Source organism: Perissodus microlepis, chromosome 1 (genome assembly GCF_051167445.1).
Source record: "Perissodus microlepis isolate ML-2025 ecotype Zambia chromosome 1, ASM5116744v1, whole genome shotgun sequence".
In the NCBI taxonomy this organism is placed as follows: domain Eukaryota; kingdom Metazoa; phylum Chordata; class Actinopteri; order Cichliformes; family Cichlidae; genus Perissodus; species Perissodus microlepis.
Genome location: NC_140461.1, coordinates 38,116,350 through 38,134,032, shown reverse-complemented (window position 1 = coordinate 38,134,032; position 17,683 = coordinate 38,116,350). Strand labels below are relative to the sequence as shown.

General features: G+C 41.1%; 1 protein-coding gene across 3 annotated transcripts in view; it reads right to left on the bottom strand.

The window, feature by feature from the left end:
- LOC146394232 (multiple epidermal growth factor-like domains protein 11) overlaps nucleotides 1–17,683 on the bottom strand; it is a 243,083-nt gene that overhangs the window by 29,517 nt on the left and 195,883 nt on the right. For all 3 annotated transcript variants that reach the window (XM_084922899.1, XM_084922887.1, XM_084922893.1), the window contains 2 exons: nucleotides 15,132–15,275; nucleotides 13,317–13,451 (listed from right to left, as the gene is read on the bottom strand). In XM_084922899.1, the coding sequence (XP_084779025.1) occupies nucleotides 13,317–13,451; nucleotides 15,132–15,275 (279 nt within the window). The remainder of the gene's footprint in view (nucleotides 1–13,316; nucleotides 13,452–15,131; nucleotides 15,276–17,683) is intronic.

Sequence of the window (17,683 nt, the reverse complement as noted above, 5' to 3'; positions counted from 1 at the left end):
AGGAAGGTCATAATATGTGTGTCTTCAACACTGTGTGTCTGACAAGGTTATCAGCAACACCGGGGAGCACAAGGGACGCTCCTCTCCCCTTTCCTATTCACCCTTTACATCACAGCACAGACACCTGCCATTTTCAGAAGTTTTCTGATGACTCTACGGTAGTTGGATGAATAAGTGGAGGTGATGAAACAGACCACAGGGAATCAGTGGACATGTGGTGCAAGCAGAACCATCTGCAGCTCAATGTGACAAAGACCAATGAAATGATTGTGGTCCCCGTTTCCATCCAAATGGTCAATGTGCATATAGTGGAGGACTATAAATACCTTGGAGTACACACTGACAACAAACTGGAGTGAGACAAAAACACTACTGAACTGTACAGGAAGGGCTAGCCCTGTCTCTATTTTGTGAAATGGCTGAGGGGTTTTTAACATCTGTTGGACAACGCTCAAGATTTTCGATGAGTCTGTTATGGCAACTGTCACACTCCATGCTGCTGCATGGCTGAGGGTTGCGTATGCCAGCAGACTCAATAAACTGATCCACATGGCCGGTAACCTTGTGGGGGTGGAGCTGGACTTTCTAAAGGTGGAGCTGGAAACGCTGTCCAATGTAAGGACAATGCTGGACAATACCTCCCACCCGCTGTATGTGCTAGCCTGTCATAGGAGCACACTCTGTGAGAGACTGAGATCACTCAAATGCACCACTGAACGACACAGGAAATCATTCGTGCCTGTGGCTCCCTGTACAACCCCTGCATCCAAAGCACAAGTACGCAATATTTGCATCACGTCCTCTGCAGAAAAACTAACAACGTTAATATGACAAGATTTGCACCTCAATTTCAACTATATATATATATATATATATATATATATATATATATATATATATATATATATATATATATATATATATATATATATATATATATATGCCATAATATACTGTAATATTTATAATTAAAGATGTTTGTATTGACTAGAGCTAATTTGCTATTGTGGCAGAGGTGTGGTCTCTGGGCTGCTGCAGTGGGCCACAGACCACACCCCTGCCAAAGTTATATTTTGTAACTTTGTAACATATTGTATTATTTAATTTACTTAAGTTAGTTACTGTTTTTACTGTCTTGGAGTAACTGTGACCACACAATTTTCTCCGGGATGAATAAAGTATTTTGATGATTCTGATGATTGGTACAGGTTGTGCAGGGGCAGGCTCTTTCATGATCGTTCCTCTTCTTGTTAAGGTTTCTGCGGCCTGAGATATTCACTAAGCACACGATCAGTTGTGGCCATCTTTCGGATGTACTCATGAATCTTTGTCGATTCATCCTGGATAGTGACTCTGACACTCTAATCCTCTTGATTGCTTTGATCTTGTTATTCTTTGTTATCATCTGATTACAGTTTTCCAGTCCAAATGACATTCTGATGTCACTGCTGTAGATCCTAGTGGTGTGGATCAGTGAGTTAATGCCTTGTTCACTCCTGGCATACGGCTTGATGTCATCCATGTAGAGGAGGTGGCTAATGTTTGCTCCATTCCACAGCTGGTATCCATAGCCAGTCTGCTTAATGATCTGGCTGAAGGGGCTGAGGCCTTGGAGAACAGCAGTGGAGACAAAGGATCTTCACACAGTATCTATCTCTATATACAGGGGTGCACATAAGTAGGGATGGGTATTGTTTAGGTTTTTTCCGATACCAGTACCAAACCGGTACTTTTGAAACGGTGCTGGTGCTTAAACGGTGCTCAAACCGGTTCTTAAAGAATGAAGAACACAAACTTTGTCCAAAAACCTCTCATGTTCAGCTGTTTTTTTGTAAAAAGATAACAATGTTAGCCTTTTCTGCAGCTATAGGGGATTTATGGTATCACTCTTGGCTGGAAGCAGTGCTTAAACAATGGAAAAAACAAACTTTGTCCAAAAACCTCTCATGTTTAGCTGTTTCCCACTTTTTCTTTGGTCATTTTAGCCTTTTTGGCCAGGGTGAAGGGAGCATCTGCCATCAAACAAGAAGACAGCCGCATGTAGCTACGACGGTGTTTGCTAGTTCACCTTACATGCATTAATGTAATAACGTGGTTAGCCTGCTCAACGTAAATTACACACGAACAACATTACGCTACTCACGCAGAGAAGAACGGCTGCTGCTGCATCATCATCCTCATCATTTCTGCTACACTGGCAGGGCTAGGGGCCAGGACTGTACTCCTCCGGTTTTTGGGGGATGTTGCTAACTCCGGGTCGATAACAGGCACCACACCCGCAGTAGATGTGCTGCTCGGTGTGAGGTCTCGCAGCAAGCTATCAAATACGGCGCATTTCTCGGCTTTAAAAAAAACGCTATGCGTCGCCAGGTGTTTCATCAGATTCGAAGTGTTGCCTCCTTTGCACAGTATCACAGTATCAGCTTAAAGCACTTGTTGCAGGCTGCTGAGTTTGCATCTTTTGCTGTGAAGTACAGCCAGACTTTGACCGCTTCTGTAGCTCTGCTCTAAAAGAACGTACGTACCTGGGCCCGCCTACTATGCCTGCAAAGGTAAAATGATTGGCTGGAATCTAAAGTGTATGACATTCAGCAAAAAAAAGCACCGAAATGTGCGCTGCTTTTCGGTCTGGTTACTACCTGTCAGAACCGGTGCCATTATGGCACCGGATACCGGTACCCATCCCTGCACATAAGTGGTCTGCAGGTGCGCATTCGCTGTCAAAATAAAAGACGCGCACCAGATAAGAAGTTGCAACGCGCGTTTGCGTACATATAAAAGGCACTGTTTTTGTCCGCTAGAGTCGCATTTTCACGCATATTCTGCACCAAATCTCGTGCGTTCATCATTTGGTTGAAGCCAGCTCACCTCCTGCAACCACTTTCCCGAGAATACACGCTTCTTTTGCGGTTCGGACTCCTTCTGACATTTCTTCGGAGGTGGAGGAACACCGAAGTAATTGCTTAAAGGAGCTTGCTTCTTTACAGAAGAGGATTAGGGCCACTGGGAAAAAAAGTGGGCACGTCTTTTTTTTTTCTTCTTTTCCAGAATTCTGAGAAAAAAGTCCGAATTCGGACTTTAATCTCAGAATTCTGACTTTTTTCTCAGAATTCTGAGAAAAAAGTTCGGACTTTTTTCTCAGATTTTTTTTCCAGTGGCCCTAATCCTCTTCCGTACTTCTTCGACATCTTCCAGAAAATCTTATGTACGCAAACGCACGTTGCAACTTCTTATCTGGTGCGCTTTTATTTTGACAGCGAATGTGCACCTGCGGACCACTTATGTGCACCCGAGTCTATATATATCTTATTCTATTCAACTCATAATATTTCTACTTGCCATCAGCATGTCCCCAAAATGTCGCAGTTAATGTGTAATATAGACTACTATGAGTGCCTTTATAAAGCCCCTTTACTTATGTAACAGTTAGTGCTTTATGTCTAGTATCTGTAAAGTTTGGATCAAAGCATACAAAGAGCAAATGATTAAGACCAGGAGAGTTCAGAGAGCATAACTTTCAGGAGAGGGACTGCTCACTATTTCCCTGTTGATCATCTATGAAATGAGCACACAATTAATTTTAATTATCTATGCTGTGGCTCTCTGGTGATGCCATTCTGTCCTTCTTTACAATAACTTGGTCCAGGGTGAAATGCCTGAGTGACTTCTTGAGGGATTATTCTGAAACTACAAAATGTACACATATTCATATTCCACACAAGACGAATTCGACGCAGTAATCCCCTGACAATATCCACCGAGTGCATTTTGTGAGGAACACGTGTAATTTTAAATGCATTGCCTTGTTACTTTTTATGTCAATGTCTGAGCAAGTAGTGATGATGTAGCAGTCAATAATATACTGAAATGTTACCAAAACTCTGTCCAGTGTTTTGAAATATTACATCAGACAATTCACATGCATTAGTCTATACAAGCTCAATTAAAATGATTAAAGAACCTCTGCATCACTCTAGAAAGCTATTGTTTTTAATGACTCCTTTGGCTCTAACAAGGGAGCCCTGCTCTACCTGGTATCTGTGCATTGTATGTCATGTACTTTGTGCAGCAGCTGGAGGAGCAGCATACACTGTACACCTAGATATCAGTATAAAGACAACAAAGATGACTTTATGGTCTTGAAGCAGCCAAATATTGTGTATTGTATTTCCACTTGGATATCATCCAAGAAAGACAGCTGAGAGACAAAGCTGATGACGAAAATCAAACAATCCCTGCTGATGAATAAATAAAAATAACAAGTCCTGCTGATGTTGACCTCTGGCTGCCAAGTTCAGCCAAATTCAGCATGATGAACCTTGTTTGGGGGGATAAAACTGCATTCTGTTTTTTTCTGTTAGCTTTCTTGTGTATCAGGGCTCTAGAGTGCGACCAATTTGGTCGCAAATGCGACCAAATTTTTCAGTGGTGCGACTAAAAAAAATATTTGGTTGCACCTGTGCGACCAACTGTTCGGGTAGCAAAAAAAAAAAAAAAAAAAAATCTGCAACCTTCCCTGTGGTCAACAACAGACACACGTTATGCCCCTATCGTGGACTAAACCGATCAGAGATAGTAAGGGGCGGGACCTCTCTGATTGGCCATGGTCCAGTTGAAAGTGCAGGTGGAAGTGGGAGGTGAGTAGCTTGAATAAAGCGATATCAATTCATTAAATCCTGAATCGACTTTTAAATATAACTGTGTTTTGCCAGAAACGCCAGATTCTCAGATTAAAGCTCACAAAACCATTTCAACAACAACCAAACAGCAAATGAGAGCAGGTACACGGATTCCACACAAAGACGTAAACGCATCAGAATCAGCTTTGTCTTTCTCGGCTTTCTCACCCGACGGCCCGTAGACGGATACGCTGTCGGAGCTCAGCGATTCTGATGCGTCCGGTCCGCGCTGTGTTTACGTCTTTTTGCGCTGATTCTGAGCTGCAGGTTTTGTCTCTCTCCAACCAAAATTCACCGAGCCAGCAGCAAAAGAAGCAGCAAACTGCGCTTCACATTTGATCAATGTCGTCATGAATTTTGCTGTTTTGCTTCCACGACTATTAAAATCACACTTCATGCACAGCTAGCTCTCTCTATCTCTCTCTGTACTTCAAGAACAGTTTCCCGTCTCCAATCTCTGTTTTCTGTATTATTCATTCGCTTATTACCCACCAGTCTACCGTTGTTTACAGCGCTGTCGGCTGCTGTCTTTTTCTTTTCTTTTTTTCACTTAAATGACCTCAGACAAGAAAGCCTGTTTTTTCTGTTGTTCACTACTGAAGAAATTTAACCTTTATATGCAGAACATTGTAGAATATTTTTAAGGTTATCTGCTATAAAAAGCCAGACCAGGAAAATCTCCTTCATGTTTTTCTGTGTTTTATTCTCAGTTACTTTCACACAAAGGCATCTGCTGTGATGTTCACAATTCTGATGAAGTCAGTACTGATAAATGATCAGAATTATAATATTTCTGACTGTCTGAGGCTAAGTTGAATCGAATCGGGACTTTGAAAACCGGAATGAATGGATTATAGAAATCAGTGATGATACCCAGCCCTAGTGAGCAGCCTAGGCACGACAGAAGTGGATGTAGCTGTAATAGGAAAAGAACTATTGCTAACTTTTCTGTTAAGTTAAGGCCTGATCCTTCTGAAATGCATAGCCAGTGCTCTGACACGGTGTCATCAATCTTTGAATGCTGAAAAAGCACAGTGTATCCAGAAAAACACATTATATTATATAAATTATTATAAAATTTGTGTGCGCCTAACTTTTGTGCCGGTACGCCTAACTTTAAAAAGTTAGGCGTACCGGTACGCCCATGGCAAAAAGTTAGTCTAGAGCCCTGTGTATACATATAGTATACAGACATAAGCTACCATTAGCAAGTATATGTAAGACAGCATAGACATACTACAAATTTCTATTTGTAACTGTTGAGGCCTTTACAGACTAAACCGAAGCTCAAAGATGTAGCACACCTCTGCACACCTCCCTCAGCTTGTTCCTCATCTGTGGGTGAAAATTGTTGCTATAATTCTGGACCAGGCCGTCTCATTTCTTCTCAGTAGTAAAGATTATTGTGGGAGACAAGGTGGTAATAATAAGGTAGAAAATGAACAAAGGTTGTTAGAGTTTCTATTTATTGTTGTAAAGAAAGGGAGAGGTTTTTCATCCTGTTCTCCACCTGCATGCGTTAAGCAAGCATCTGCAGTCTTACAAGTTCAAGATGCTAACAGCTAAAGATACTGGGTTACAACAACTGATCTAAAACTACACTGACTTACTTTCTTGGTACAAGGGTCACCAAAGTGGGTATGTCCACATCTTTCATTTGGTACAGTTTCTTTTCTGATGCAACCAAGGGGGATTTATGCCAGTGGCTGGAATCAAACTGGCCCCCTTTCATTTGACAAGAAACCTGCTTACTTTTATGTGGCTGTATACTTAGACCACAGCCAATTTGTAAGGTTTGCACTCAAAGTTGTAACCTACAGATACCAGGTTCTGCCTTTTGGGTTGTCTGTCACTTCTCAAACCCTCACCAAATGTTTTGAGGCAGCGTTAGTTCCCCTCAAAGACAGCGGTATTCCTGTCATTTGGATCAAGCTAGTGCAGGATGCTACAGAGAGAAAGCGGCAATGCAACTGTTGTTGGATCTGTCACACAATCTGGATTTCTCAGTGACCTTTCAGTAAAGCTTGCTACCCTGACTCAGTAGTTGTTAGAAATGTGGGCTCGAAATACGCTCACTTTTCAGCCACGTACATTTGCGAGGACACTGAGTGCCATGTTTCATGTCAGCCTCGCTTATTTTCAGTTGGGATGCTGATTGGGCTTCCAAAGGATTTTAGCTTTTTAATTTCTTTGCTGTTTTTCTTGCTGCTCAGTCTTTTAAGCATAAGAATGTTTCAGTGCTGGACTGTCTCACACTATCGATTACCAAAACTTGCTTATTGGCTCTTCACGCTTGGAGGGAGCCCAGGCTGCTGAGCTAGGAGTCTGCAATTGGAAAGGTGTCTTTTTACAAGGTCATGTCCACAGACACCTCCGCAAGGGGATGGAGCTGCATTTCCTGTGTTATGTTGATTCATTCAGGATGTGTATTTATGTGACCATTTATTTGTCTGCTAAGCTAATCCAGCCAGAGGTAAAGCTCTGTTTGAACACAGGGTCTCTCACTGGGTGGTGGAGTCTCCCTAGCTTACAGAACCAAAAGTCTCAGTTTGCATCAGGATGTAAGAGCACTTCCACCAGTGGAATGGGTGATATTTGTGCTCCGGTCGTCATCACTGTACTTTTGTTTAGTTCTATTACTTGACCGTGATAGTGCAAGTTAAATACTGGTCGTCTGACTCCAGTTCTGTGGCTGCTATGTGGGGTATGTATATGTGTCACATACTGTATGTGTTGTGCCAACTAAAGTGATTGAAAGGGAACAAAATGTTATGACTGTATCTTTTGTTCCCTGAAAGAAAGGAACAAAATAAAGCCCCAGGTTTGTCCATCCGACAGCTGGACTCGGATGATGGGGTGTATATGTGCAGTTATCTTCAACCAGGATACACACAGGTGTGTTTTACCTCTTCTTCAGGGCATTAAAGTTATAGTTCGTCACATTTCATCTCTTTGGACAACTTCATTCTTGCCTTTAAGTCTTGTGAAATACCACTTTAACATTTTTAAAAACAAAAGCTAGTCTGTGCCATTTGAAAGTGCTAAAATAATAAAATAAAGCAACACAAATATTCTGCTCCCTCGTTTGTTTTTGCAATTTTTGTGTGGGTGGGTGGTCAGATGCAACTGAGCATTTTTTCTGTACAGCTTCATTATAATGCAAATGTGGTCACAAAAATGATTAAAGAAGTAAGATTTATGAAAATAACAAAATGTCTATAGAATATTACTTGTGAAAAATGACAGAAAAAAATCCAGTTTTTTATTTTTTGTGATTTTCACATTTTTGATGTTGAATTTCATTTAGTGTCTGAGCTTTTAAAACATGCATAAGAAGCTGGATTGTGTTGGCTGCCTAAGGGTAAAACGTCTTTTAAAACATGTTTTGAAGTTTTTCATTTAAAATGCAAGACTGCAAAAGAGGAGAATGTGTATGTTTCCTTGGTCCTATATTCAGGATTTTCAGAAAATTCCTTAAAACCCGTATCATATTAAACAAATAAAGAGGCAGGGAACACTGTTTGATTGCTGCTCACACTGACATTATGATCAAAGGTTTAAACTTAGCCAGTGTGTTGCTGTGTATTAAGGTCCATTATATAAGAAGTGGGTTTTTTCTTCTTCAAGCAGGACACCATTTGTGATATGAAAAATGTGAGGTAAGTAAAACCTTTTTTATTCCTAAAGTTATATTTAGGACAATGTCTCCTGTAGTTATTACCTTATGCCACATACCATCCACTAACAGAGTAGCTAACAGTAGGTTAGTAGCTAATGTTAGCTTAGCTAATAGTACTCAGAGTAGCCACAAAATTTAAGTAAGGTTGTCGTGACATAAGCTGAACATTATTATTGTAAATATGGATAGAGAACACACACACACACACACACACACACACACACACACACACACACACACACACACACAAATTCCTACAGTAATATAAACTATCAGATGATGAAGTAAAATACAAAATATATCAAAGCAGCCATAAAAAATAATAAAAAGGAGAACCAAAGTTCAGGTAATGCAGATACCTGTGAGTTGTAAAGTACTGAAGTACAGTACAGAGTAAATGTTGATCAGCTTTTTGAATGAAAATGACTGGAGACTCACCTAAACTAAGTGCTGGTTGATAAAAGCTGAGGTCAGTCTGCTTTAATATTTTTAATTATGCACCACACTGAGTTTTGTAGTCTGCAACAAACATGGGTGCACTAGACCATATTAATTTAAAAGCTTTTGTGAAATAAGGTGAAATAATATAATAATGTATAATAAATATTGCATTAATTAAAATGCATTAACATGTAAAAATCTTAAAACAAAAGCTTTTTTACAAGCCAATAAAACTCTAGTCCACTGACCTTAGGGTTGTTAGGTTACTACTTAATTATTACTAATATTAATGAAGGTTTACACCATTGTAATGTCTTGTTTTCAGCGTCACAGACATTTTGCATCAAAGTACAGGTCAAACTTCAGAATGATGATATGCTTGGGTGTTTTCATTACAGCCACTCATTCTCCTTTAAAGGCTTAAAGGCAACATCTCCTTCATTCACTTGCAGATTTAAAACTCATAAACATAAACACAGATAAGTCTACCTCATCTATTCAGATTCAGATTCAGAAGACTTTATTTATCCCCAAGGGGCAATTAAGAGACTGACCTTGCCGACCGTACATACAATACCATCTATGTTGGAGACAAAACACTGTCAGTGCTCCTGTTGCTTCCTATTACGATCAGCAAGCCTGAACACAGAGTACAGGTACATTTCTATGCCTTAGAAATTTCTATTGCATAGACATTTTATTTTATTTGACTTTGACCTTTGACTGTACTTATTATTTATGTATTTTTGCATTTAAAAAAATGTTTTCGTTCAAAAATGTCATTTTAATATGGCACATAAATACAGTCAAAGGGTTTAGTTTTTTGACAGATGACCACGTCCTTCTGTTTTTTCACTTTTTAATATTTTATTGTTGCCCATTAATAAAACAAAAGTATTTCTTATCCCATTACTTGATGGAATAATCAGTAGATTACTCGATTACTAAAATAATCAATAGCTGCAGCCCTACTGAAAAGAGCTTTCAAAGACTTAAAGGTGTGACCCAATACTTTTGTCTGCATAGTGTTTGTAGAATTGAGGAAAACAACTGTGGGAACAGGTTTCTCTCGGGGAATTACCTGCACTACAAGGGTATACTGTTATTTGTTAAGACTCTCACATACGCTGTTCTTTTAAGATCCTACATATCCTGTTTTTTACAATTTACCGGTCAATAACATAATTAGCTGCAAATGGTTATCCAGCAAGAGAACAGGGATAGAGCTGGACTGGCACTTCAGGCAGTATAAAGCCTCAATGCTGGACATCTGATTTATCAAGCCTTACCCAGTTATCTATGGGCTGCTCAAAGATGCAGTGGCCAGCAGAATGGCTAATGTAGGACAGGGCATAACTAAGGCTGTCCTCATGTTTAATGATGATGAATATTTCAAAGCACACTCCTCCACTGCCTCTATTTAAAACTCGACTTAGCAACAGACCTTGAACCAACTGGGTTCATAGGAGGATGAACACCTATTCAACCTACTGAGAAACTAAACCAGACTAAGATATTGATGTAAAGGAGGAAGCAACAAAAAGATTATTGAGATAAAATGGTTGAATACATTGCACTAAAAGGGACTAAGAATGAGTTCACTTGGTAGATTTTCCACTGAAACGCCAACAGTCAAGGGCTTTGCTTTTGAATGCAGAGCTTGCATTCTAACCTAAAGCTGATGAGAGATGTCAGTGTTTTACAAAAACGGCTGCGTTGATAATGTCAGGAGGCTGACTGCAGTGATTCTATTGGACGCTAGCTCTGTTCTGGTCCTGTGCCTACGTAACCATTAAAACGCTATGAAAACACTAAGAATACAGGTTTGGACAGCTTTCTTAATACATTTGATTCATTTTAAAAGCATATTTTATATTTACTCATGCTATCTTTGTCTAGAATAAAAATTGGTTTGATGATCTGAAACATGGAAGTGTGATGAATCTCCAAAAAAATTGAAATTAGCAAGGAGGTAAATACTTTTTGACAGCAGTATGAACAGATAGATGAAGTTGCTAACCTCAAGAAATCCTCCCAGTGGCTAGAAAAGACTTACTTAAAAGATACTATGGATCCAGTGATCACGGTAGCACAAGAACAGAACCACATCCACAGGGGCAGAAGTCTACCACAGCTGACCTCTATCTTGGAGAACAACCACTACACACTGTCCATGTCAGTTTTGATAAGCTAGCAAAGTTTCATTTGTTTTCAGCTTCCAGACTTTACTTAGTTTGTAATTGAAGTATAAACAGGGCACCAACTCACTGAGAAAAAAAGACTATGGAACCCAATGACAGGTTCATCCATCCATCTTCTTCTGCTCATCTGAGGACGGGTCGCGGGAGCAGCAGCCTAAGCAGCTTGTCCGGGGGAACACCATGCAGTCCCAGGCCAGCCGAGAGATATAATCTCTCCAGCGTGTCCTGGGTCTGCCCCGGGGCCTCCTCCCGGTGGAAGATGCCCGGAACACCTCACCCAGGAGGCGCCCAGGAGGCATCCTTGTCAGATGCCCGAACCACCTCAACTAGCTCCTTTCGATGTGGAGGAACAGCGGCTCTACTCTGAGCCCTCCCGGATGGCTGAACTGAACTGAAGGGAGAGGCCAGCCACCCTTCGGAGGAAGCCCATTTCTGCTGAACCCATCCCTGACCCGGAGTGGGCACTCCACCCTTTTCCGGCCCAATGAAAGGTGCTATATGCACTGATGTGGACACTAAGTCAACATCAGTGCAATATCATCAACAGAAGACAGCTACTATCAAAGCTGGAGATTCAAAGGCAACAGTGAAAACAATAGTGAGAATAATGGACAAACATTCTCTATACACACACACACACACCTATATATATATATATATATATATACATATATATATATATATATATATATATATATCGTATCATTGTTTCTTCCTCCCCTCAGCAAGTATTGCTAGTCTATCTCAACTTCCTGTTAAGCACACTGCTTTTTGCCGTTTTCCCTCAGAAGCTCAAAATCTAGCGCTTTTCAGTCTGTGTCCAATCTATATCATTTCAGTCTATACCAAGCATAGAACAGCAGTTCCTTCATTACACATAAATGACTATTGTATAGAAAAATATTGCATGTTAGTCTATTGCACACTGAAATGTGGATTGCATATAGAAATATATATCATACTGGATACATTTGATTTTGTGTGTATTTTACTGATTTTGTTTTTTGCCATCAGTCTGACTGTGGTGGGAAAGAAGCTGTTGTGGAAGCGTGTTGTGTGTGTGACAGACTGTCCACTCTGCTGCATCTCTGGCTGTATCCTGATTGTTTTGGTGCAAAGAGGGTGTGACCTGAAGCAACACATCATCAGAGACCTGACAATCTCTGATGATGTGTTGTTCTCTTTTCTTACAGCGCTCTGTGTCCACTGATGGAAGATCCGTTCTTATAATCCTCTCTGCAGGCTTTATGACTCTCTGGGGAGTTTGTGGCTGTAGTGAGACTCAAAGTAGCCACCAACCAAGAACCCCCAGCTACCTGACAGAGTTTCATTAGTGGAAATGCTTGTAGATGTGAACACTGCTCTACGCACCATCCCCACTGGCAGTATCACTGAAATCTTAAGTACCTGGGTATTCCACAGGCCAGTGGGAATGATTCAAAAATACATGAAGTTCCACATTTCATCATGAAAAACAGAGCATCTGTAAATACATCAGAAAGACGGCCCTCAGAGATTTCCTCAGACAGCTGAAGGCAAATGGTGATGCTGAACAGGAAGAGGAATTCATGGACATGGACAACCAAGTCCCTGCATGGGATTACAATCAACAGATAGATGAAGTTGCTCAGATCAAGAAATCTGTCATGGTTTGTGTCTCTGTGTCTGAGGAGCGTGTGGGATGCCCCGGTGGCCACCCTCAGGCTGGGCCATCACCATCACACCTGCATCCCACTCCAGGCGATTACCAGGAGGACTATTTAACTCTGCACAGACGGCTGCTTCCACGCCAGTCCGTTACTCACCCCTCAGTGGTAACTTGGCTCCCCGCAGAGTGTGTATCCAAGTGTTGCTTGAACTGTGTTAATTCTATCTCCATGTGCTCAGGTTACTGTCTGGTGTTTTGTACCTGCCACCTGCCTGCCCTCCGCCTGCTTGGATCTCTGAGTGCACCACCTCAGAGTCCCACGGTCCAGCTCTGGCCAGATTGCTATAGCCCTGTCTTGTTGTGTCTCTCCTTTCCCCTGTACACTAGGACCTTTTCCCCTTTCTGTTGCAGCCTCCCGATGACGGCTTCCCTGTGTGCTTTGTCCTCCTGGTTTTCTTCAGTTCGGCGATTTCGCCTAACTTGGTTGTTCCGGGTCACCTTTTTTTAAATAAATAAAACCTGTACTTGCTCACTCTGAAGCGTATTGAGTTTGCTTTTGGGTCCCGCTTGTGTGCGCGACCTGCGGTTAATGACACTTATTTGTAATTATGAAGTGTTTCTACTTCTGTACTTCTGAATTACTTTTTAATGGAATCAGACAAACTGACCTTCATTGCAGAGGGAGCCAAAAAATCCAGCGAGACATTTGCAGTGGCCGGTGATGTGGTGACATGCCCCATCGCTGTGGACACACTGAGGACACATCTGACTGCAACGATGGCCATAGAAGCCAGGAGAACATGCTGTGGAGGAAAAATAACAATGGATTGGATTTATATAGCACTTTTCAAGGCATCCAAAGCACTTTAAAATTCCATTATTCATTCACACACTGGTGGAGGCAGCTACAGTTGTAGCCACAGCTGCCCTGGGGCAGACTGACAGAAGCGAGGCTGCCATATCGCGCCATCGGCCCCTCTGGCCAACACCAGTAGGCGGTAGGTGAAGTGTCTTGCCCAAGGACACAACGACCAGGACAGAGGGATCAGGGATCGAACCGGCGACCTTCCGGTTACAGATGCACTTCCCAACCTCCTGCGCCACGGTCGCCCACATTATGGCTCATCATGTGCACTCTGTGATGGTGTGTGTACTGGGAATAGTGTTCTAGCCATTCCCTCGTCCCATGGGTCAGCCTGTTAGCTGTATTAGTTTTGATTTGTTTTTCCTTCCCGCACAGGAAGGACTCATAAGTCTTCCTCTGGCCTTTAATTTGCTTTAATTGACGTAACTCTAATTGCTCTAACTGGCAAAGCAACCCTCTTCCCTCATGCTACAGGATTTTCCTCATTATGATAATTGTGTAAATTGTGAATCAAGAGAGCTTAAATGTATTACTCTGATGCCAAAAGAAGCAGAAGAAACGGTCATACAAACACACTCCATGTATTCACACTATGAGCATCATCAGACTTGGGCTCGATTTCAAGCAGATGCAACATGAATGAGTTACAGTTATTTTCTTAAACAAAATAAATGAACTTTAAACTTCAGTTTCACTGGGCCATTACCATGGGAATTTAGACTCTTGATTTCAGAACATCAGCATCACCCATTAAAACAAACCACCGTGTACAGGTTAATATGCAGGGTGACACACAGATCCCTAATGCTAAAGTCAGTAAAAATGGCGATATCCTTGTGGTTATTTTCACCCTGACTGAAAACAAGCCTCAAAATTGATTTCTGTAAAACTCTGATGTTTTCTCCTCCTCTACTCAGTCCTCTGAATCTTTACAAAAGAGGTGGAAGTGCCAACATAACCCACAGCATCCCTCTGGCCAGCCACGAGGACTGTTTCTGTTTTTGTAAGACAAATGCTGCGATCATTAAATTTGCTAATTAGTTCCGAAACAAATTTTACACAGACTTTATTTCAAAGACCTGTGAAGAAGTTACAAACTGGAATAACAAAGCAGAAATATGTTAGAACTTAGAAAGTTAATAGATTATCCAGTAGAAACAGTGCACCAGGTGGCAGCTATCACTTTATTCTAGTGCCGTCAGCGTTAATCTCGTTAAAATGACGTTAATGGCATAACTGCATTAACGCGGTAAATCTCCGTTAGCAAGTTAGCGCCCCGTGCGTGGGACTGCACAGCGTCAACGCGTTAGCAAGGTTCACTCGTTAGCACGTTAGCGCTGTCCAGCCCCACGCACGGGGCGATCTGGGCTAACTTGCTAACGGAGATTTACCGCGTTAATGCAGTTATGCGGTTAACATCATATTAACGAGATTAACGCTGACAGCAGTACTTTATTCATTTCTCCTTTTTTACTAATTGTATAGGAGTCTTGTTAATAGTACTATTTGTAGTTCCTATTTAAAGCAAAATGTCGGGATTTCTGCCACCACTGCAGCTGTGGTCGAGTGAGTACAGTACACGACTGCAGAAACGTGGGTGTGAAAAATAATCCTTTACTTCTTCTGCAGTTGGTGCCCCGGTAGCCTGGAGCGCACACACAGGTGCCGTCCTCTGGAGAACAGGAGCCCCCGTTCTCGCAGGTGCAGCTGTAGGAGCAGTTGGGTCCCCAGCGACCCTCGCACACACTGTCACAATGGACACCTGCACAAAATACACACAAACACACACAATGTAGGCTACAGTAAAGCAAACAGCTTTATTCTGTCAAGCGCTGAGCTATGAGCTCTTAAATAAAGTCAAACTGGTATTCCTAACACAGAGGTTCACATGTCACTTAAAGGTGAAAAGTGAGACGGCAGGGTGATAAAAAAATAACTAAATCAACAGAGATGAGTAGAGTTCTCACAGGAACTCAGCTAGCAGTTAACGTAATGCTGTACTAGCAAACTGTGGGCTGTAGTAAGATAAATCTGGTCACCTTCACTTAATTGATGTCTTCCCATTGGCCCCCGATTGTGATATTTGTGATATCTGTTGATCTGTTTAGACACTTAACACTTATTAAGCATTGGAAATGTCAATAAATTGTTATTTAGTTCATTATATTATAATCAGGCTGTCTGCAGGTTTTTGTGTTGTGTGTGTTAGTCTAAAACAAAAAGATGCCAACATGAGCAGTAAACTGGTGTGTATGTAAAGGTGATAACTGGCATTATGTTCAACAAAACCAAAAATGCTTTTAATTATTTTGCTGTCTAAATATTCATTTGTGTGTGCACATGTATGAATAAATGTCAGTTTATATGAATAAACACATAAAATCTCACAAATACTACCCAAGACTTTGCCCCCTCTAATTCTTTGGTGTCTCCGTCTTTCATCAGTCTTGCATGTGTGTGTGCGTGTGTCCTGAGGGGCAGGAGTCTGTCTACACAAAAACTGGTCTGCACAATAGTTCAGAGCCCGTACGGCTCCCAGGGGACAGTCTGACGGAATAAAAACATAGAGTATGTGTAAATACAGTACACGTCTCACTTCAGCCTGCAGCTCATTAGAAACTTTCTTTGACATTTAACATTTCTTTCAGACATTATGATGCAATTAATAACATTATAACAGCTAAACTTAACATAAAAAGTAAGGAAATGTTTGTTTGGTCGATTATTTCTTTGTTGTAACAATCCTTCTTTTCAATAAATCGTAGAGTACTGCTGGAAAGTCAGTTTATTTCCCTTTACATCCCTAAGATCTCTTTAAATAGTAGAGTTGTGTCTGTGAATTGCACCCCTGAAAAAATTGCCACCAAATCTTCTCAGCCAATGCCCAACAGCTTATTCTGTTATTGACTCTTGATTTTGAGCTTCTGGTACTGCAGGTGCTGACTATCAGGTTCCTGATTGGCCCAGATTAACAGCACCTTTGAGCGTGGACTCAGCTTCAATGGTGAGCTGGTGTCTGCTTCAAACATGTCATGTTTATAATTATATCTATGTACCTCTATCCTTCAACAATGCATTCATATGTAGTGGAATGGACAAATAAAATAAAGGATATTTTCTTCAATCTTTCATTTTTATAGTATGACTGCTTATGTTTATATATACCAAATCTTCCAGTGCTTGAGCCTACAATAATAATTAATCTTATCGTATGTTATCTTAAAATCACCCATTACAATTATTTTTTCTGAACACTAAATCAGTCACAAAAATCAAATCAAAACTCTAAGTGCCAGCTGGACAACAGATAACAATAAACTGCTTTTTCAGTTATTTGTTATCCATCGATGGTTAATTCAATCAGTTTCAGTTCAGTTCAATTTTATGTTATTTATATAGCACCAAATCACAACAACAGCTGAATATTGTCTAATATTGTTATGTAGAGACAGTAATACAGAAAAACCCCAACAATCACACGACCTCCTATGAGTACGCACTTGACAGTAGGAAGGAAAAACTCCCTTTTAACAGGAAACAACCAGCAGAACCAGTCTCAGGGAGGGGCGGGGCCATCTGCCGTGACTGGTTGGGGTTGACGGGGAAGGAGACAGGACAAAAGACATGCTGTGCTTCATAAGTTGAAGATTGCTGCTGCTACTCGTCCATCCTGTCTTGAGAATTCTGACAGGATGACTCGGGCGTGTTGATTCCTTTAAACTGACGTATTCATCCCGCTTTAACCAGGTTTCCTTCAGTCAGAATAAACTGATGTGTTGATCAGTTATTAAATCCTTTACTAACAGGGACCTTATGTGTACTGATCCACATTTAAGTGCTTTATCTTTGGTGCAGTTGAGGATGCTATATTGTTATCTAATTTAATTTGGAATTGTTTTTTTGTGAACAGACATAGTTTCTGCAGGGATGCAGCTCTGGATCATAACAGGAGGAAGGACGCTGCAGAGATGGTGTATAAGACTCTGCTTACCGGTCCCAACTCTGGATAAATTTGGTCAGACTTCTACAAATGAGAGCTGCTCCATCTAAAGGGGGATGGGTACCATCTCTCCCAACAAGACCACGGTTTCCCCAGAAAGTTTTTCAGTTTACACTTTACTCTCTGCAGACTTTTAAATTTGATCTCATTGAGTTTTTCACTGAGTCAGA